At 33.5% G+C, this 22,434-nt stretch overlaps 3 protein-coding genes across 3 annotated transcripts; 2 read left to right on the top strand and 1 right to left on the bottom strand.

The window, feature by feature from the left end:
* The first annotated feature begins 4,445 nt into the window (after positions 1 to 4,445).
* On the top strand, positions 4,446 to 10,097 carry LOC144546324 (flavone O-methyltransferase 1-like). Its single transcript, XM_078294872.1, has 5 exons — positions 4,446 to 4,710; positions 8,375 to 8,580; positions 8,976 to 9,289; positions 9,488 to 9,552; positions 9,724 to 10,097. Exons 1-5 carry the CDS (start codon positions 4,483 to 4,485, stop codon positions 10,018 to 10,020), a joined length of 1,110 nt encoding a protein of 369 aa, XP_078150998.1. The 5' UTR covers positions 4,446 to 4,482; the 3' UTR covers positions 10,021 to 10,097.
* Positions 10,098 to 11,941: 1,844 nt separating this feature from the next.
* Positions 11,942 to 13,625, top strand: LOC144546284 (uncharacterized). The gene is made up of 2 exons (XM_078294846.1): positions 11,942 to 12,151; positions 13,433 to 13,625. The coding sequence occupies exons 1-2, from the start codon at positions 11,990 to 11,992 to the stop codon at positions 13,586 to 13,588; spliced, it is 318 nt and encodes a 105-aa protein (XP_078150972.1). The 5' UTR covers positions 11,942 to 11,989; the 3' UTR covers positions 13,589 to 13,625.
* Positions 13,626 to 13,876: 251 nt separating this feature from the next.
* GEX2 (gamete expressed 2) lies at positions 13,877 to 21,468 on the bottom strand. Its single transcript, XM_078294738.1, has 17 exons — positions 21,373 to 21,468; positions 20,598 to 20,933; positions 19,859 to 20,194; positions 18,817 to 19,143; positions 18,513 to 18,719; positions 18,334 to 18,422; positions 17,640 to 17,781; positions 17,235 to 17,543; positions 16,664 to 16,788; positions 16,346 to 16,563; positions 16,043 to 16,270; positions 15,645 to 15,880; positions 14,827 to 15,065; positions 14,529 to 14,685; positions 14,257 to 14,420; positions 14,123 to 14,187; positions 13,877 to 14,026 (listed from the first exon to the last, which is right to left on the bottom strand). Exons 1-17 carry the CDS (start codon positions 21,455 to 21,457, stop codon positions 13,942 to 13,944), a joined length of 3,348 nt encoding a protein of 1,115 aa, XP_078150864.1. The 5' UTR covers positions 21,458 to 21,468; the 3' UTR covers positions 13,877 to 13,941.
* Positions 21,469 to 22,434: the final 966 nt, after the last annotated feature.

Here is a 22,434-nt window from a genome sequence, read left to right as displayed (position 1 = left end):
GATCAATTGGGACAGTAAGAACTTAATGACTTTAGATTAGAGTAGCCAAGTACCGAGAGGTGATGTTTATTCTAATTTAAAGATGGTATTAATATAGAGATATCACTTTGTACCTACAACATCCAACTGTGCCTTCATAAATATAAGAACAGAATCTACAAACCAATTAGTCGTAACACTAGTGGATAGGAACCCTAAGAAACCCTAATTTCTCATACTTGTTAAAAATCAGATTTTACTTTAAAGACTTTAGTTTAATTCAGTTTAATCGCAATCAAACCAACCTTTCAACAAACAAAAACCTTTTTACTTTCTTTTACTAAATTAAATTGTTAGGTTAGACTTTGATATTCCAACTTGTCCCTGTGGAGACGATCCCTAAGTACTACTCGACAAGGTTGTACATTTGCAACCGAATTGAGCGTAAATTAGGATTTATTGCTTGTATTGCAAACAACACATCATATATATATATATATATATATATATATATATAGAGAGAGAGAGAGAGAGAGAGAGATGGGCTATGGTGCATTGCAATGCATGAAGGGGTTTGTGCATTGGACCATAAATCTAAAATTCAAAATCCAAATAACCGATCCAAACCGTTCATCTTGTTCTCCATATTAATATGTGCTTGGAGACCAAATTTTATATTTTTCTGAATTTTGTTACTATTTATTCAGTATTGTACAAAATTATTGATCCAACGGTGGCTTAACAAAACAGTAAAATCAGCAGCCACCGTTGGATCAACAATTTTGTAAAATACTTAATAAATAGTAAAAAAATTCATAAAAATGTAAAATTTGGTCTCCAAGCACATATTAATATGGAGAACAAGATGAACGGTTTGGATCGGTCATTTGAATTTTGAATTTTAGATTTATGGTCCAATGCACAAACCCCTCCATGCATTGCAATGCACCATAGCCCATCTCTCTCTCTCTATATATATATATATTGCTAATATCAAATCGATTGTTTTTGAGGTCCTGTGCAACTAAGTCGTTTTTCAATTTTTAAAATCCAAAAAGTCAATCCAAACCGTTAGATGTGATCTCTATATTAAAATATGCTTGGAGACCAAATTTTATATTTTTTAGATTTTTTTTTACTATTTACTTAGGCCACTTTGAAAATCGCAGATCCAATGCTGACTTAACCAACAATAAAACCTGATTGGACCATTGGATCAACGTTTTTTAATGTGGCTTAATAAATAGTAAAAAATAAAAAAATGTAAAATTTAGTCTCCAAGCACATTTTAATATAGAGAACATATCTAACAGTTTGGATCGACTTTTTGAACTTTGAAAAATGAAAAATGACTTAGTTGCACGGGACCTCAGGAACAAATCAAGGGCGGAGCCAGGATTTTCGTCAGGGGAGGCAAAAAAATATCGAATCAGGTTTAAATAGCTTATCGGATTTAAACCCATTAACTAATTGGGTACTCGATAAAGAAACAATACTCTGACTTATAATTTCTAATGTTTTAACTTAAAATTTTAATTACCAATCGTAATTCAAGAAATTTATTTTGATTTTAACTCTAAATTTAACCCGAATTACAAATCAAACATTCAGAGGGGGGCAAAAAAATTTCCAGGGAAGGACAAAGTTGATCGGTATCTATATCTATATCTATATCTATATCTATATATATATATATATATATATATATATATATATGAGGGTTCCAATGCCTCATTTTTTTCATACCTCATCATACCTCATATTTTATATTTTTGTTTTCAAAGTCCAAATTGTCGATCTGAACCGTTCAACAAAATATTTATACTAAAATATGCATGGAGATGAAATTTTATATTTTTTGGAATTTTTTTGCTATTTTTTAAGATAGATACAAAATCACTGTTTTTGAACCGTTAAAAAAACTGTGATTTTCTACCCATCTTAAAAAATAGCAAAAAAATTTCAAAAAATATAAAATTTCATCCCTAACCATATTTTAGTATGGATATCATGTTGAACGGTTCGGATCGACAATTTAGACTTTGAATATGAAGAAAATGAAGATATAAAATATGAGGTATGATGAGGTATGAAAAAAATGAGGCATTGGAACCCTCCTCATATATATATATATATAGAGAGAGAGAGAGAGAGAGAGTGACAAATATGCATTCGGTAACATATGGGCCGAAGTACTACCGGCCTAAATTTGAAATTTCAAAATCCAAAAAGTCGATCTGAACCGTTAGATGTGATCTCTATATTAAATGTGCTTGGAGACCAAATTTTACGTTTTTCCGATTTTTTTTTTACTATTTATTAAGCCACTTTGAAAATTGATGATCCAACGGTGGCTTAACAAAACAGTAAAATCAGAAGCCATCGTTGGATCAGCGATTTTCAAAGTGGCTTAATAAATAGTAAAAAAATTTAGAAAAATGTAAAATTTGGTCTCCAAGCACATTTCAATATAGAGATCACATCTAACGGTTCAGCTCGACTTTTTAGATTTTGAAATTTCAAATTTGGACCGGTAGCACTTCGGCCCATATGCTACCGAATGCATATTAGTCACTTTATACATATATATATATATATATATATGAGCTACGGTGAGTTGCGAAGTAAAGCGACTATTTTACTTCACACTCATATTTTGCGATTTTAAAGTTCAAAATGTCGATCCGAACCGTTCATCTTGTTCTCCATATTGAAATGTGCTTGGAGACCAAATTTTACATTTTTTGGAATTTTTTTACTATTTATTAAGCCACTTTGAAAATTGCCGATCCAGTGGTCCAGAAATTTTTACTGTTTCTTACTGTTCATCCGAATTTTCAGATTTTCAAAGTGGATTAATAAATAGTAAAAAAAATTCAAAAAATGTAAAATTTAGGTTCCAAGCATATTTCAATATGGATATCACATCTAATGGTTCGGATCGACGTTTTGAACTTTGAAAATGAAGATATTGCGTGAAGTAAAAACGCGCTTTACTTCGCAACTCACCGTAGCCCATCTCTCTCTATATATATATATAGGTTGGATAAGCTCAAAACGTTTTTTCCTAGCCTCCAAAATAAACGATTCGGTTTTCTGATTTTCAAAGTCACAACAGTAGATCCAAATTTTTAGATGTTCAATCTATATTAAAATGTGCTTGGAGACCAAACTTTACATTGTTTGAAAAAAAATTTACAATTTATTAAGATGGTTTGAAAATCACTGTTTTGCAATGATGTAGAAATTTAATAAAACCAACGATTTTCAAACCATACTAAAAAAATTCCAAAAAATATAAAATTTGGTCTCCAAGCACATTTTAATATAAATTAAAAATCTAACGGCTTGGATCGACTGTTTGGGTTTTGAACATCGGAAGCCATGTTGTTTGTTCCAGAAGCCACTCTTTAATAGTATCGGCCTTTTATTAAAGAGCCGATACTAATAGTTCTTTTAGTATTGGCTGGAACTTATTAATCGATACTAATAGTGTCTTTTAGTATTGGCCCAAATGACTGTTCTTAATTAGTGTAACTATTAGTAACGCCTCGATTAGTTCTTAATGCCCATATTTGACCAATATTAATGTCTGGTTCTCCACTAGTGTTAATTGATGAATTTGAAATCAATTAGCTATTTAAATCTAATTTATTATTTTCTTACTTCTCTAATGAAAATTCTGAATACACCTCTCAATACAGATCTCATCGTACGTACATGTCCCATGTGCTCAATCTGTAGTGAAACTGAGCTAGATCTTTTTATTTTAAAATATTTGATCAGACTTTTCTTGATCACTTAAAACTATCTTTGAAAATTTTCCAAATAAAGTCAAAACAAGAATAAACATTGGAGATGGTAATTAAAGTCCCGAATAAAAACAAACATGAAAATAAAGCAAAGTTTGAAAATGGCAACGTCCTAACTCAAGCCAACATTGAAAACTAATTAGGCAGCTTTCAATAATAATGAAAAAAATAACAGAATATTGAACGTGTGCTATGAAAGAAGATATTTATTAAGCATTGATCCAAGTGTTGAAGATAGCTCTCAAATGAAGTGTTATGAAAATGCGATTTTTTTTTAGAACAAATGTGCTTAGAGACCAAATTTTATATTTTTTGAAATTTTTTTACTACTTTTTTAGATGGGTACAAAATCACTGTTTTTTGATGGTTCAGATGCAGTGATTTTGTACCTATCTAAATAAATAGTAAAAAAATTCCAAAAAATATAAAATTTGGTCTCTAAGCACATTTTAATATGTAGGACAAGATGAACGGTTCGGATCGACTGTTTGAACTTTATAAACAGAGATAGAGACGTGGAGTATGATTGGAGCACAAAACCAATAGTGCATTTTAACTCTACTCTGCAAAAAATTATATTACGTAATTGTACCCGTTCCATTTCCACGGATATATAACTATATAAACCCTATTACGCTCTCCTGTCTCTTCACCTCGCTTTCATCTTATTAGATTCATTGACAAATAAGAAATGGGTTCTATCGACATTGTTGAGGCACCTCAGAAGGTTCAGGTTGACGAGGAAGTGTGCCTCTATGCATTGCAGCTCACCAGCTCCTGCATCCTCCCTATGACGCTCAAGGCCGCCGTGGAGCTAGACCTTCTAGATATCCTTGTTGCGGGTTGCGGCGGTCCCTCGGGCAAACCCGTCATGACTGCAACTGATGTTGTAAACCATTTGAATACTGACAATCCTCAGGTGAGTATATATATATTTATATATATTTGCATTCTGATTAGTAATATTCGTTGATAAAAAATAAAGAACACATTTATATAATATTTCAAGAGACTTCCGCTTAATTAATTTGGTTCATGTTTGTTTAAGACAGATTTTTAGTATTCATTTTTTAATCTAATGCGAGAAAGGATGAAACAACATAACGCGCGGAAGAAACCTTAGATGAAGTTTTACCAGATAGAAAATTACTTAGATATGAAATTCTGAACCTTTCAAAATCAGTCACTTTCTGCTTATCTAAAAAAATGGTATAAATTTTTTTTAAATTAAAATTTTGTCTAAAGTATATTTTCATATGAAGATCATGTTTAACGATTTGGATCGATTATTTAAACTATAAAAATATAAAATTGGATTCATAACCAAAGTCGATCAGTTGTATATACGTATTATCCATAGTGACAAGGTACCCGAATTATACCCGTTTAATTCTTTTTTGGGGTGATGCCGAACCGAACACCGAATTATTCGGTTGACCGAACTTTGACCGAACTTTGACCGAATTAAACCCGAATAATTCCCGAATTTTACGAACTTTTCCCGAATTTTACGAATTATTCACGAATTATTCACGAATTTTTCCTGAATTTTTCCAAGAACAATTATTTTTTTGGTTTTTTATTTTTTTGCTCCTTTGCAGAACTGAGATTTCTGATCCGGATAATTCCGAATCATTTCCGAATTATACCCGAATTATACCCGAATCACAAATTTTTGATCTCGCCGAACCGAACCCGAATAATTCATTTGTCACTATGGTATTACCAAATCCTCACTCCAAATACTATTGATATTTTTTTAAGGGAAAATTTATAGTGTACCTATCAAAATTTTCAAAATAGCCAATATCCCCATCAAAACATTGAAATTTTTTATTTTCCCATTCTAAGTTGAAATCCTTTCTTATTTCCCCATGTGTTGATTAAATTTGAAATTTTAAGCTAAATTTATAGTTTAATTTTATTTTAAAATTGAAATGTCCATTTTACCCTTCTTCTAAAACTGAGATCTTTTTTCCCCTTTACCCCATCTTTTATTGAAAACCAGTTTCCTCTGTTGGTACTCAAGGCACTGCTGGAGCTTGAAAACCTTGGACCAACCAGTTTCGTTTTTGAAGTAGGTGTCTTGTACAATATCAAAAGAAGTGCATCTATCTTCAGTTTTATATTCTTAATCAAATTGCAGCGCATATGCAACAGTTAAGAGCTTGTTTGACGAGAAAATAAGTCTCCCAAAATCAATACTCCATTTTATGTAAATAAAGAAAGTTAGATTCTTTTATACGACTTGAGTGCGATATATATAATGAACTCAATCATGCTCCTACAGATATATCATCAAGGAAGAAGAAATCAACTTAAAAAAATTATTCATTCAAATCTACCAGCTCCTGCCACAACAAAATAAAATGCATTAGTCATTCCATTTTCTTTTATAGTTTCTAGTTTTATAGGCTCGCTCATGCTTCGTCCAGTTTATTGGTCTCGTCTCACAACTCAAAGGGAGAATCCAATCTGAACTAAACCAGGAACCTAAGAGACTAAAGGGTCGTTGTACGTCGTCTGGAGCTCTGCATATATAGTGCTTCACCATTTTTCTGTTTCGAAGTGGGGAATTGCGGTTCGTCCAGTTCCATCTCCTTCTTCTCTGTAAATTTACAATTTGATTCTATCTCCAACCTCAGTTTTTTGGTAAAAGATATCCGTATGCTCTTTGACTCGATTCACTTTTGTCTCTTAATTCCCAACTCTTCCATGTATTTTTCCGTGTTTGTTTCCCATTTGGTATTTTATCATGAAGATATATAATCTCCCCCCTCCTCGTCGAGCAATTTCTCACCGCCTTGCTTTGCATTTTCATTTGATGCCGGCTTAAAAAACCGTTAATTAAGAAATATAGCTAATGATTATGCCAAGTAATAAAAGAAAAAGTTGTCCCAATTTCGTATTTTTATTCAGAGCAATCATGGGTTAAGAAGAAAGGAACAGTTTTAGAAGGGGGTAAAATGGACCTTTCAACTTTAAAATAAAATTAAACTATAAATTTAGCTTAAAATTTCAAATTTAATCAACACATGGGAAATAAGAAAGAATTTTAATTTAGAATGGGGAAATAAGAAATTTCAATATTTTGATAGGAAAATTGGCTATTTTGAAATTTTTGATAGGTACACTAGAAATTTTCCCTTTTCTTTAAATTAAGAACTAAAAAAATGGATTACTTTTCATGTAGCTACTTATGTTATTTATAAATTCAAAGTCATGGGACGACATCGATGTAACTACATTTGATGACTATATTTTAGAAGGTTGTTTGTGAATATATAGTTGTCGCGAGCAAATGTTTATACTTAATTATGTATGCCACTGTTAATATCTAATATATCAAGTATTTATACTTAATGTACAAAGTCTTTCAAAACACTGAACATATGTATTAATAACTCTTTATGGAGATTGTACAGCTGGCACTATAGTTGCTTTATTTGAATTGGAAACTTTCATAAATGCTCTGTATCAAAAGTATGACTAGCTATTGTAGAATTTTAACAAATTCATTAATTTTAAACTTTTTATTGTATTCCAAAAAATATCAAATAGCAAGTATTTAATCATTGTATATCAAGTATTTATATCTAACATATCAAATATTTATACTTATATAGGTTTAAGTCTTATACTCAAACTGAAATTTTTAGATGATACTCAAGTTTTCAATGATATAATTATTATGGTCGACAGAGCATGGTTAAAAATAACATTTCATATCTTGTGAATTATGGATGATTATAATTATATACTTGTGATGTGAATTTCAGTTACTTTTTACTATGGGCCTCCTGGGATCAAAAGCACACTTAAATTATAAAGTGGAAACCCATACCCCAAGCAGGAAATTTTTTCTAGAAACCATAAATAAAAAATAAAAATTTATCAAACCAATTTGATTGTTTTAGTTTTTACAAAAATCATAAGAACCGAGATGTCATTTTAGCCAGAAATGTTTTTTTTTTTTGGACCACGATGTCATTTTGATCCGAGCCATTTTCACATATTTCGATAAAAAAAAATGATGGCAAAACTTGTGAAAACACCTCAGACTGAAATGGCATTTCAGTCCCGAAAAAAAAACATTTCAGATCGAAATGACATCTCAGTTTTTATGATTTTGTAAAAACCAAAACAATCAAGTTGGTTTGGTAAAATATATATTTTTTATTTATGGTTTGTAAACAATATTCCCAAACAGGCTAGCTCCAATTTGTTCATATCTAATTATTATTTTAGAAAGGGTCATGTCTGACCTGAACTTGGTTCATTGCGGACTCCATGTACCTTGACCCATAAGGTAATTGGTAACCTCCCATGGAAAAAGGAAATATTAAGAGGGCCTATGTGCTTAATTTGGGTTGCTCGAATGAAAATTATATTGGCACGAATAAACCTGGTACCCACGAGCCAAGATACACAATAGATCAGTTATTTTCCTATTTGGATCATAATTTAAGTTAACCATATACAATTATGTCCCTGCTTTTTTCTTAAATTATTTGATGATTGTTTCCGTGAAATATTCTGTCTAGAACAATCTATTTTTTTAATTCATGCATACTGTATTAAAGGCTGCAGCAATGCTGGACAGGATGCTAAGAGTTCTCGCATCATACGATGTTGTTAAATGTGCCGTAGATATATCTGACGACGACAAAACGGTGACCAGGCGGTACGGCCCAGCTCCAGTGTGCAAGTTTTTGACAAAGAATGAGGATGGCTTCTCCATTGCTCCTCTTTTATTGCTGAACCATGACAAGGTCCTTATGGAAAGCTGGTATGCATACATGTAGATTGTTAAGATTCTGGATTTTCAATTTTAATTTTGCTGCCATTCTCATTGTCACATGAATAAATAATTAATTGAAGATGAGAAAGAGATATACCGAATCTGTAATTAAGGGTTGATTAATTCATCATAGGAAGCTATAATATATTTTAAGGTGTTGTTCTTAAGCCATCCTTTTCCAATTTTCTTAACTAAGATGCTGAGCTAAACCATTTGTCCATCAGCATCCTTTCAATTTTATGTACTGGTAAACAAGTATGTGATAACGTATCGAAAAGTTCAAATATTTTTATTTTACAAATGGCACATTATTGTAGGCGAGTAATCTTTATTATTTAATTAATTTGGTATTAAATTTGTGCCCGGAATATTACAAATGGCAGGTACTATATTAAGGACACAGTTTTGGAAGGTGGCATTCCATTTAACAAGGCACACGGCAATATGACTGCATTCGAGTACAATGCAAAGGTTCCACGCGTAAACCGGCTTTTCAATGAGGCGATGAAAAGCCATTCTATCATCTTCACCAAACATTTCTTGGAAATATACCAAGGATTTGATGACATAAACACACTTGTAGATGTTGGTGGTGGAACTGGTGCCACTTTGAGCATGATCACCACCAAGTATTCAAAGATTAAAGGAATTAACTTCGATCTCCCCCATGTTATTGCTCAGGCACCGCAATTACCAAGTTCGACATCCCCTCTCTTTCTCTCTTTAAAAAAAATGGCAAAAGAAAAAAATAATATTTCCTTTCTTTCTGGGTTTATTAAAAAAGTATAATTCTCATGAAATCTAAGCTGAAAAGAAAAATATGCACTGATATTTGTGTTTAGCTGTTTTACCAAATAAATAATTGATCTGTTTTTATGGAATTTGATTTAATTAGGAGTGGAGCACATTGGTGGTGACATGTTTGAGAGTGTGCCAACAGGAGATGTTATTATGATGAAAGTTAGTAACCTATCTGCAGTTTTATATACTATATATTGATAATATGTACAATTATATATTGAACTGAAGTTATATATTAATAATTACATGGAACAACAAGAAAATTAAAATTCTCAAATCAACATTTCTGTGGAATCTTTTGCAAATGCATTGAAATCACTGAAACTGCAGTGGATTCTACATGACTGGAGTGACGAGCACTGCCTGAAAATATTGAAGAATTGCCACAAGGCGTTGCCAGACATCGGGAAAGTCATTGTCCTCGATGCCATTGTTCCTATGAATCCTGATTCATCGCATATAGCGCGATGTGTAGCCCATGTGGGCCTCATCATGTTGGCGAATAACCCAGGCGGCAAAGAGAGAACCGAACAAGAATTTAAGTCCTTAGCAAAAGCTGCTGGATTCTCAGGATTTAAGGGAAACTATATATCTGCTAGTACTTGGGCAATAGAATTAACCAAGTGAATAATTAAGGAAGATGGATTCAAATAACCATGGAAAAACCTTATTGATGCATGTATATATGTTTCTATATTACGAGTATTTGCATGGAATCATTTTTTAGTTAATTACAATAAGCAACATTTCATGGTTGGGGAGCATACATGTTGCGATATGACTTGCGGACACAACTTTAATTTGGCACTTTTGAAAAAGGAAATGGCGAAACTTATACACGATCATAATAAGTGTGTATATAACAATACACGGTTACTTCAAGGAAACTGTTGGCGACTTTTTGACACAACATTTCTCATTCGAAGAAAAGAAACAAATAAAGAGACTCCCTAGTTCACCCTCGATCGATGCTTACTTATCAGTCAACAAGAGAGTTTATTAATTCTTCAAAACGTTTTATCTTCTGATGAGCGCAAGCTTCCGTTGTTAATTACCACAAAAGAGTATGTGTCTAGAACACCTCAACATTCCAGAATTTAGGGTTTTTCTTAAACTAAATACTAGAGAAAAAGTCTTATGATGTGATGTGATGTCTTTGTCATCAAATGCCAATATAACATGATATGCCATGATGTGTAATGCAAGCTAGGAAATATAGTTTTCATTTTAAAATCATAATGGGGGTTCATATCCCTCTCTTAGGACGTGCTCCAGATGAAGGGAGGCAGAGGGAAGGAACGGCAAATTTCCTATGCAGAGGTGAAAACTCCTGAAATTTGGTCAGTCCAGATCAACTTACTTGCTCCAGAAGAGGAGAATCAAAGAGGGAGCGCACACTGTTCGGAGGGGAGAGATAAAACAAATTTTGGCGAAATCTGTCAACCCTGATTTGAGATGTAAATTTTACTGTTTCGAGGGTAGGCTCCCCCCGTTATCCCGTTCTCTTCTTTCTCTTTAATGAGATTTTCCCTTCGATACCGGAGCACAGTCTTAGTCTCTTGGTCTCTTAGAATGTGTGGTGTGGTCTATTAGGAAGTAGGGCTTCAATTAAGACTTGAGTTTGATGTGTGGTGTGGTGTGGTCTCTTAGAATGTGTGGTGTGGTCTCTTAGATAAAAAATGATCCATTAACATTTGATTTACTAAAACTTTTGTTAATAGAGAAAAGTGTAGGTTTGATGGACTTTCGACCAACTTTTGGGTCCGATGGATACCAGAGCTATCCTCCCATTCTTCTGGTTTCAATCTGGACCGTTCAATCAAAATCGGACTAATCCAGCATGAGATAAACTGCAGGGTCCTTTAATATCGTGCCAGAGAAAATCGGACGGTCCGATCCAAACTCAAAACTTAATCTAAACCGTTTGATTTTTTGAAAACCTGGAGCCCGTTTGGAAATCCACCCCCAAATCATATTCTCAGGTAACAGATTATATCTTCTTTTTTTTATCACAAGATTATATCTATTTACATATGGAATGCACGAGGCCCTTTAATATTCGTGCAGATTATGATCAAACGGTCTGGATCTAAACACAAAAAATTTTCTAATTCATTAGTCTGAGGTAACAGAATATTTCGGTTTATATTGGGACCGTCCGATCCGAATCGGGATCAATTCGACTGAGGTGAAATTCTCAGGTTCCTTTAAAATTCGTGCATATTACGATCGGACGATCAAGATCTAAACCTAAATACTCTGTTACCTTAGGTGATCTGAATTCTGGTCGGAACCCTTGGCATGTAAAAATCGATCGCCCGTTTGGAAATCCACCACAATCCTCTGAGGTAACATAATTTTCTCTTTATATGTAGACCGTCCAATCAGATTCCGGATCAATCAATCCGGCCCGAGGTGAATTTCTCATTATTACTTTAATATTCGTGCAGATAACAATCGGACGGTCTGGATCTAAACCTGAATACTCTGTTACCTTACCTTAGGTGATATGAATTCAGGTCGGAAACCCTTGGAAAAACCCTTCTTCGATTGAAGCGGCAGAGAAAGAGAGAAAGAGAGAAAGAGAGAGAGAGATATGAAGAATGTGGTGGGGATAGTGGTGTCGAACAAGATGCAAAAGTCGGTGGTGGTGGCGGTGGATCGGCTCTTCCACAACAAGCTCTACAACCGCTACGTCAAGCGCACTTCCAAATTCATGGCGCACGATGAGAACAACGATTGCAACATCGGCGATCAGGTCCTTTTCTTTCTCTTCTCACTTCGGTCCCTCAACTCCCACATTTCTCATATTCGTCCTTGGAATAAAGTTGGGTTCTTGTAATTTGTTTTTATAAGGAAAGTTAATAGTCAAAATTCTTGCAAAAATTAGAAACTTTAGCGGAGAAAACTGAAAATTTTGTGTAAATTTTCAGGATTCTTGTTTTGTTACATCAATTTTAATGTACTGTTTGTATCCTCAAATTCTACAATTTGGGTTTTTCCTGAATTCACAAATCTGGAATTGATTATTGTTTTGTAGTAGTATTTTTCGTATTGGTCCCTGAACTCCCATATTTCTTATATTGGTCCTAGGAATAAAGTTGGGTTGCTTCCCCCTTGAAATTAGTTTGATTGACAAGGGTGGAATTAGAAAATTGAGATTGGGGGGTTGGGTAAATAAATGTCCTGTAATTTGTTTTTTTGAGGGTTAATAGTAAAAATTCTTGCAAAAATTAGAAACTTAGAGGAGAAAACTGAAAATTTTGTGCAAATTTTCAGGATTCTTGTTTGGTTACATGAATTTTCAGGGTACTGTTTGTGTCCTCAAACTCTGCAATTTGGTTGCACTATTTGGTTAGGTTTTTTCCTGAATTCACAAATCTGTCAATTATATCAAAGCTCCATTTTGGTCCCTTAGAAATGTTGCTTTTTCTCTATTTCGAAGGAACTTTGTAGTGCTCTCTCTCCTTTATTTGTAAGTAACTTAATGTAAAAAAATACTATCAAATACAGAAAGCTGAACAATATGATTTTTCTGGTAATGGAATGGCATTGCTGTATACTTTAACAATATATCCCTTTGAAAATATTTTGAATTGGACAACTTTCTTTGCTAACTCTGTAACATTTGGAGTCAGTCAAGTCTGATATTGGTCTTAGCTTAAAGAAGAGATTATAGGATTGCACAAACAAAAATCTAATTTCAGGGGCAATTTGGGCGAAACAAAGCTGTTTTACTGTGATAAAATCAGAATTGCATGTGGAGAACAAATAAAGGATAATTGTTTTCTCTTTTTACTCAAGTTTTGTTTTCAAGTGTAATTATTGACCTGCAACCCAAGTCTGTGAGTTTGATTGACCCATCCAAGTCTCTGGCTACTATTATTTGTACTCAGAATCCTAAATTGAACCAGAATGCATTCACCTTAGGTAAGCAATTGTTATAAGATATAATTAAGATAATGGGTATTGACAACAAAATTATAATTTAATATTCTTTGTTTAAAGAAAACAAATCTGTTGATTTTATTTTCTCCAGGTTAGATTGGATAATTCAAGGCCATTGAGCAAGAGAAAACACTTTGTCGTGGCTGAAATCCTTCGTAGAGCTAAAATCTATACCCCTCCTTCACCTACTGCAACTCCAGTTACGGGAGCAGGTGCAGCTGGAGTTACTTCTCCTCCATCTTCTTGAAACTAGTTAAGATGAACTTTTAGTTACGTTTTTGGTAGAAAGGAGAAAGTAGCTCAGATTATGTTTCTTTTATAAGTTGAATTGCTGAGAGAAATTATGTTTTCTTACATTTTGAATAAGTGTTTTGCACTGGACAAATCGACAATGGTGATTTCTATTGGAAGGATGTTATCTTTGTAAAATTCACTTTTCTGGTAAATTGAAAGATCTTTTACTACCTGGTTTATTAAATTCAACTTGACAAGGGTCTATAGTTGCATGCAGTATTTCTGAGTTGTTTCTAAGGAAATATCATAATTTGCATAAAATAATTGACCTAAACAAAGTAACAACAATGATGCAAAACATTAATATTAGCAATCTTTTGCAATAGAAAGAGGTGAGATGGGTTGAAGTTCAACCATGCCTGGGACTTCTTTATTGAATACTCTACGTGACCTAAAACAAAAAAACAAAAAATATTTAACTGAGATAGTATGCTTTTACTGGTCATATTTCATTAAATTATTTCCTTTTATCACATACAATACATACCTTTGTCGAACTGGGAAGGAACTTGCAAATGGATGTATCATATGCTGAATTCCAGGGGAACCCATCTGCATAAATAGATATGTTAATCCTTTGGTACCAGTATATGTGGAAAGAATGAAAAAAGAGAACTTTACATTTTGTTGCCTTGAATTTTCATCTGATGGAGATGATGTTGCACTTCCATCAGAATCCTTTCTCTTTCTGTAAAGATCGTTCATGCACCGGCAAATGAAAAACAAAAGCACTCCACCGAGCACAATCATCGTCAGTATCTCAGTTATGATGGCACATACTATCACTGTAAAAAAAATCAAGTAAACAAATCCAAACCAAGAACAAAATAGGAAGTCTGAAATTTAAAGAACAGTGGCCACATAGGGAGATGTTATGTTATGTAAGCTCTTACAAAAAGTTTGGGTTGAAGTAGTTGGCCTTCTTTTGTTGAGATGGATTGAAACCTGTGTTGAGAGAGGTGATGTTCTCATCTTGACACAATCAGGGTAGCACCCGTAATTTCCCAAGTCATTCACAGTTACTGTTAAAACTGCTTCGTGATTTGCGCTCTGCATGTGAAGAAAAATATAGCAAGCAAATTGATCATTTTATGGACATTTACTATTAATCTTTTTTTTAATACAAAATGGAGTTTATCAATTAACTACCAGTAAACAGTTCAAACTTCATCAGTATTTGAGTAGTTCAACCTTATAATATAGTCGCTGCAATGCATTGTTACAGTCAAGGTGAGTCCCTTGAAATCTGATTCCTTTTCCTTTGAGAACAAAATTATTAGAGATAGTCACATAAGTCTGTAGCAACTGCCACACTTTTCGGTATTGCGATTTAAACTCAGCTGACCCGATAAGGCTAACTGGTAATCTTGCCATTAGTTCTCCCTCATCTACTTCCAAGGAAAGTGTCAGCATAAAATCAGATTTGTTCCCTGAAGTAGTAGAAAATTACATATCAGTCCATCTATTTTTTTTCTATTTAATGGATGTATCTGTATCAAAGGAACTGTACATCACATAGATAATTGAGGCTATGGTACTTTGCATAGCGCAAATTGGTCCGTACTATGGATCAATATTTTAGTTTTCAAAGTCCAAATAGTCAATCCTATTCAATGTGATCTTCATATGAAAATATACTTGCAGACTAAATTTTTACATTTTTTAGGATTTTTTTTTTACTATTTGTTTAGATAGGTTAAAAATTACTTGATCTTAGAATTCTAGACCATTTAAAATTAGTGATTTTCTATCTATCTAAAAAAATAGTAAAAAATTATAAAAAAGATAAAATTTGATTTATAGTTACATTTTTATATGGAGATCATGTTGAACGGTCCAGATCGATTGTTTAGACTTTGAAAATAAAAATATTGATCCATAGTATGGACCATTATGCGCTATGCATAGTACCATAGCCTCACTCAAGATGGTTGCTGAAGTTGCCACATTTTACTACCGAAGAAAAAAACATGTTCTTAATTTACCTAACTGCTATGATAACTAATTACCAGGAAAGTTTAAAATATCTGGGTCAAGGATTGAAAACTCAAATGTGTCTCTGTGTTTGTCGAAAATTTGAAATCCGTCACTCGATTCCTTCCCTCCAAGGAATATGGACTTGGGTGCGTGCACAAGCGGGGGATCATTGACAGGCTCAACTAAAACCGAGAAGTAAGCTTCTTGCACTCCGTTATTATTCATTGCATAGAGGAAGACTGTGTCGTTTCCGTAGAAATTTTCTTTTCTGGTAAAAATTGAAATAATGGAGAACAGTGAGAAACACATCAACAAACTAGAACTAACCATATAAGTAATATAACTAAACAAAAGAAAATGTAGTAAGCTCAGAACACTTATACAATGACAAACTGGGGATCACATCTAATTAGAAAACAAGGAATATTACCCGAGATACTGGACAGATTGCAGAGCAGAATTGATTGTCTCTACTTGGCCAGCTATGATCAACTCCTTTCCACTCTGACCACCTCGACTAACAGCAACTATACTTCCTGTGGGTTGAAGAAATTGCATCGAGATTGGTGCTAAAAATATTGTGCCAGATTGAGCTCTTATTGTGACCGAGATGTTTCCATATGTATCTGAATACGTCATTTCAATTCTTCCGAATTCACTGCAAGATAATAGAAGTTTCTAACTTCATATCACTATTTATTACATAATTTAGAAATATAATAAGACGTCTTACCATAATTTGGGGCTGAACATTTCTTCAGTTACATTTAATTGAGCTGGTAATGAAGAGAATTGAGGAGGGTTGCATAGAACAGAGACATATACATTCCCAGTGACAGTGTTGTTATTACTGTCAGAAATTGTGTAGTTGAAAAAATCATTCCCAAAATACCCCTTGTATGGAGTGTACCGAAGTAAGTCTCCATACCGCAAAACAGAGCCATGATCAGGCTGCAAAACAATTAAAATAGTGAGAACTAAGGTTTGTTGTCAATTGTTATGGTTAATTTTTTTTTTTTTTATATTTTGGGGGAGGGGTTGAAATACTTACAATTGAAAACTCAGTTATGTCAGCTCTTCCTCCTGCCATGTAATCGTTGGATAACACGTCATAAGCAGACGTTTCATCCTCCCATACAGAAATGGTATCATCAAAGGCCACAGAGAAATATTTATCTGAATGAAATTTTCATCAATTTTTTTGCAAATCCTTGCGAAAATAGAAGTTATATTGGTTTGATATCCATATATAGTCTTCAAACTAAAGAAAATTTCCCTCAAAATTTGTATTGAAAGTTTGAAACCTCCAAATAAGTATAACTAGATAGAAGGAAAAGGAAACCGAAATACATTATTCATAATTTGTAATTTATAGTATTGCGAAAAGTATTTCTCGAAAATACCCTTAGGAATAAACACAGTAAATTATACCAATGAAAATTCCACAAATATAGAATGGATTTTTCAAAATACTTCAAAATTTATGTTGACATGTGAAATTCAATTGTCCAGAGAAGTACAAAAATGCCCCTCAAGACAAATGCAGAAAATTAACTCTAAAATTTGTAATCATTTTTCTCAGCAATAGTTGCTTAAATTTTAAATTGGTCAAGTTGTATTACCTTCATGAACTTGAACTTCAAAGGGACAAGGAGATAGAGCATGATCCTCTAACAAAACACATACTTTATAAACTCCAATTTCTCTCACTACATAGTATCCATGATACAATCCATTGCTCATTTCAGTAAAGGGATATGCTGTGATGGTTGAATCGTTCTTTGCTCCGATTTGCAACTGCAGATTTGACCCAGATGAAGTTATTGGGTTCTTGGATGAGTCAAGGAGCTGTACAACTACTTCAGATTTTGTTGATATCTTCACGTTTTCTTCGAATTTTATCACACTGGACTTCCCTATATTAACAATACCTAAAAAACAATTTTTTTGGGAACCAAGCTCTCAATATTGACAGAGAAGTACTGTAAATAAACATAGAGAAAATGTAAAAAGATAATGAACTTCACCTGGAGAAACTCTCATTAGATAAGGTTTACCATGGTTGATCGGTACATTTCCACAAAAGATCCATATCTCATAATCTCCAAATTTTTGGGGGTTATATGCAACATTGAAATCACTTGCCCGAGTTGCAGGGTTTCCCAATATCTAGAAGAGAATTAACCAAGGTTACTTTTCTTTTGTGTAGAGATATACTGCCTGCTGTACTGAACTGCTAAAGTTTAAATAGTCGAACTGGACAGCTCAACATGATCTCCATATTAAAATGTTCTTGGAGACCATTTTACACTTTTAAAAAAATTTATTATTTTTTTAGATAGTTAGAAAATCACCTGATCTTAAGATTCTGAATCATTCGGAAATTGTGATTTTCAACCTATCCAAAAAATATGGTAAAGAAGTACGTTTTCATGTGAAGATCATGTTGAGCTATTCAGATCGACTATTCCAACTTTAAAAACAAAGATACGAATCCATAGTATAGACCAATCAGCGCTTCGCAAAGTAGCATAGCCTCACTCTTATTATTTTGTAACAATGCAGATAGTATGGTTACTGTAGTGATATCTATGTGTCCCAAGTAGAAGCATGCATGTAACGGTATAAATCAGTACAAAAGCCACCTCTTCCATGTACTTCTAAAACAAATTAAAGAACTAATTCACAGATAAAGAAAAACTAATCAAGAAAACAACTCACTGTTTGATCATGGCTTCCTGAAAATGTGTGTTGAAATCTTTCTGGGGATTTTGCGAAGTACCCCTCTGCATCAGCAGGTGGAGCTCCCTCTGCTAAAAAAAAGGTGTCACTTTTTCAAATAACCCCTGTAGAGTCTCAAAATTAATTGAACCCCCTTGAATCTGAAAGAAGCAAATTACCGCTTAGATTTCGCAAAGGGAACACAATTGGACGGATAGCAGCACCACTTGTACTGGAGATGAACTTGACATGAAGCCTTTCTGCCTTGACTGGAGAAGGGTTGTTGTACTGGTCTGTTAAAAACACCATGAAAGAAGACATCCGACCAGCAGTTGATGAGGCTAAACCAGACCCGTTAGCAAAGCTTTTTGTCCCGTCACAATAACCTATAGTCCATATTACAAAATCACAATAGCTATCACAGGCTAAACTGATATGTGCATCATATTAAAATCCTTAGTACTAGTAGAAACATAAACATACCTATGAAAACTTTGTATTCATACACCAAATGTGATGAACTAAAACTCATTCCTGCATCAAAAACCGTTAGGTAAAATTCTCCTTGTTCTGATACCGTGAAGGAAAGCAACTGGGTTCCCAAAGCCACCTCTTGAAAATTCAGATCTGGTATTGGTACAGAGAGGTTTGAACTCTTCTTAACTACCCGGGCATCAAATGGGTGTAAACCTGGCACAGGATTTCCAAATATATCCTTCTGGTAAATCAAAATTTCCAACTTGGAGAAAATTCGGATGATGTTTGTATCATGGCTCCATTTTCCTATGCTCTTCGCTGGATCAAAAGGTCCTAAAAAAAGGAAAAGAAAAACTAAAGTTCAATAATGTAATAATATCCTTAATTGAGGTTCACAGAATGAAATAAGTATAATAGTAGGCTACTACTGTAATACAAACCAGTCAACATTATGTAGCAATTTTGAACAATAAATGCTTTGCATTATTTTCTTATAAGTTGCCTATTGATTATTTTTCTTAACGTCCTTACCAGTTCAGTAAATTAGCAAATTCGCATAATGTTTCCAAAAGAATATCATATAAAAAACTTGAGAATACTGGTTGGTATGTGATTGTTGTCAAAAGTGTTTTTCGAAAAAAAAAAAAAAATAGCCTTCATATCTCACATATGAGAGTAACACATGTGAGTTGTTTGCAATGACTGGCAAATTGTTGCTAATTTTAATGATTACTCTATCAAATCTATCTGTATTAAATCATGTAAACTTGAATCTGGCTAATTTTTACGAATTTTCTTTGCTTTATTTTATTTCATTTTCTGCAAAACTGTTAATTTTGGGTTGAGAGCAGAAGCCTATAGTTGCTTGGTTCTAAAAACAAACATTATAAATATTTCATGTTATTTGTAAAATAGATAAATCTAAAAGAAATTTCTCATTAACAAGAAAAACAGTTCTCGGGTCAATAATTTAACTAACCAAAAGTATCTAGTTGTACTAAATCTAAAAGAAATTAAATAATCTTAAATCCAATTTCAGTTAACCAACCTGGTTTCACTGCCAAGGGCAACGGCGAATTTCTCAATTCCCTGTTATCACCAAGCACATGTACCAGAAAATTACCAGAAACAGTAAGTATAAAATCAAGGCTAATATACCCCTCGTCATTCCAACCCTGAAATTTGAAATCAGCGAGGCGCACACTTGACCCATTCTCATAAGATACTGACAAGTTGAAGTACTGATCAGAGGGCCCCACAGCTTCTTTTTCCAGGTTATTTCCAAAGGCGTCACTTGGAAGTATTAAAATAGAAGCTTTAGTCCCGGCCAATACCTCGTTGTAACCCATCCATGAAGCGGTACAACCGGATGGATAAATGTGCCCTTCAAAATCAAAGAGAAATTTCTGATTATCTTTAAAAAGTGAGGCTATGATAATATGCATATTACGGATTCACTCGAGCTATGGATTCCTATTTCTTTTTCTAAAATTCAATCCGAGCCGTTAAACATGATCTCCATATGATAATGTATTTGGAGACGAAATCACTGCTTTCAGATGGTCCAGAATTTTTAGATCAAGTGATTTTCTACCAATCTAAAAAATAGTAAAAATATTCTAAAAAAAATGTAAAATTTGTCCCTTGGTACATTTTCATATGTAGATCATGTTTAATGGTTCGGATAGATTCTTTGAACTCTGAAAATAAAGATATGGATCCATAGCACAGGGCGATCCATAATATGCATATTATCAAAAGAGCCGGGACTAAAATGAAAATTCTACCTGGAGTAACAGAGAAGTGGAGTGAAGAATCAACAATCCCAAAATGAATTTCCTCAATCACTAACCCAAAATCTCCTGCCTTGATTGGAATAAATGTGATGTTCCAATTAATAGGATCCCCTTGTGTGTTTGAACAAATGCCAGAAACAAAGGAACTATTTCCCTTCTTCCCATTTACTGATACTGAGAAAGCCATGGAATGCTGAGATAAGTCAACCATTTTGCCAGTAAAGGTGCTTCGGAGTAGTCTGACCATGATCGTTGCCAATTCACCCGCTAGAAATGCTGATTTGTCATCTAACCAACTAAAGGCCAGGCTAGGTAGAGTTGCTTTTGCTGAATAAATTGAAAAAAAAAATAGCTTTTTATTGTTGTGCAACATATGGATTCAAAACAGCTTATTAATTGGTTATAACCGAGTTGACCCGTTTAATACTAATACATTTAAACTGCCGACTATATTGTATTGAATCAAATGCATGCAGTATTTCAACATTATAACTAAGAATATATATATATATATAACTAATGGTATTATGGTGCTCTCATGCAATAAAAAAAAATTTCATGAGAGAACTGGTCATATACTGGCAACAACAGCACCGACCAACCAGTTTTTAAGCATACTGTCCATGCCTTCAGTTGGGTACTTGGGTTAATGATCAAGTTCATTATTGGTGCATTCAAATGTGTAACCAACTGATATACTGGCAAGAACAAATCAGTACGAGTTTGCTCAGCATTTTCTTTTCATAAAACAAAGAAACAATCTGACCTGGTAGGTGTCCATTGGTTGCCTGAGACACAGTTACTATCAAAAACCAGAGAAGAGTGCAGTTTATGAAGCAGTAGTAGCGCATCCTCACCCGATGCGGCATTTTGTCAAGCAGTTTAGATGCAACCCACAACACAAAAACATGCGACTGAGAGAGAGAGAAAGCAGTGAAAAGGCGCCTAAAAAAAATTAGTTCGATCTTCAATGCATGAAAATTTGTGCATACAATTTATCAATTTAATTTGTATAATCTGTGGAGTAAACTTTTTTAAAGCCCGTTAACAATAGTAAACCAGGATAGAAATTAATTTTGGGCTTGGTTTGGTATTGTTTGGACATCTGAGATGGGCCTCCAGCTTATTTCTTATTTTCCTGATTATTGTGTTCAAAATTTTCTTTATTTCCATCAAAGTTTAATCTAAAATGAATTCCGAATATTTTTTAATTACTATTTTATTTATTACATTAAAATTATGATCTTGAGAAATTCAATTCTTATCATCCACGCAGATGTGATCTATGCAAAATCACCTCCCTTCACCGCATGGCATGCTTTGGTTGCGCTTTCTCGAGACCCGCGCTACAGTACCAGGTTCCATGTTCCATAAGACGAAGAGAAAGAGAAGGTTGGAAATGTGAGATGCCTTCCTGCTAACAGTAAATGGAGATCTCTTGTGAATACTGAATAGTGTAAGTATGAAGAAGAGAATCAGTGTGATTAATTCTAATAAGCCTGATTTTAGCTATGATTTGAGGAGTCATAATTTGAATTTTGAAGAATAGAATCATGAGTATTAAGTATTTAACTATTTATTGTGTTATTTCTTTGTTTGCTGTTCATTTCTTATTTTATTATTTTTTATTTGATGATTTATTGGTTTTTTATTCAGTAATGTGTACATTTATATAGTCTATCAATTTTTATTCTAATTTTATATCAGTATATAATAGCTTAATTGATTATTCATGCAATGATTAATGTTTACTGAGGTTTAGCTTAGTTTTTAATCTGTTCATTAAATAAAATAAACAAAGCACCCATGTTAGCTAGTACTAGTACAG

Source organism: Carex rostrata, chromosome 29 (assembly GCF_964058835.1).
Source record: "Carex rostrata chromosome 29, lpCarRost1.2, whole genome shotgun sequence".
Classification (NCBI taxonomy): Eukaryota; Viridiplantae; Streptophyta; class Magnoliopsida; order Poales; family Cyperaceae; genus Carex; species Carex rostrata.
This window is presented reverse-complemented; position numbering and strand designations above follow the sequence as displayed.

Coding starts and splice junctions, on each gene's coding strand:
- LOC144546324 (XM_078294872.1), top strand. CDS start 4,483: ATGGGTTCTATCGACATTGTTGAGGCACCTCAGAAGGTTCAGGTTGAC. Junction 8,581..8,975: donor AAGGTCCTTATGGAAAGCTG/GTATGCATACAT, acceptor TACAAATGGCAG/GTACTATATTAAGGACACAG. Junction 9,553..9,723: donor GAGATGTTATTATGATGAAA/GTTAGTAACCTA, acceptor CTGAAACTGCAG/TGGATTCTACATGACTGGAG.
- LOC144546284 (XM_078294846.1), top strand. CDS start 11,990: ATGAAGAATGTGGTGGGGATAGTGGTGTCGAACAAGATGCAAAAGTCG. Junction 12,152..13,432: donor ATTGCAACATCGGCGATCAG/GTCCTTTTCTTT, acceptor TATTTTCTCCAG/GTTAGATTGGATAATTCAAG.
- GEX2 (XM_078294738.1), bottom strand. CDS start 21,457: ATGCGCTACTACTGCTTCATAAACTGCACTCTTCTCTGGTTTTTGATA. Junction 18,720..18,816: donor TGAATACAAAGTTTTCATAG/GTATGTTTATGT, acceptor TATGGACTATAG/GTTATTGTGACGGGACAAAA. Junction 15,066..15,644: donor AGATATTTTAAACTTTCCTG/GTAATTAGTTAT, acceptor CTACTACTTCAG/GGAACAAATCTGATTTTATG.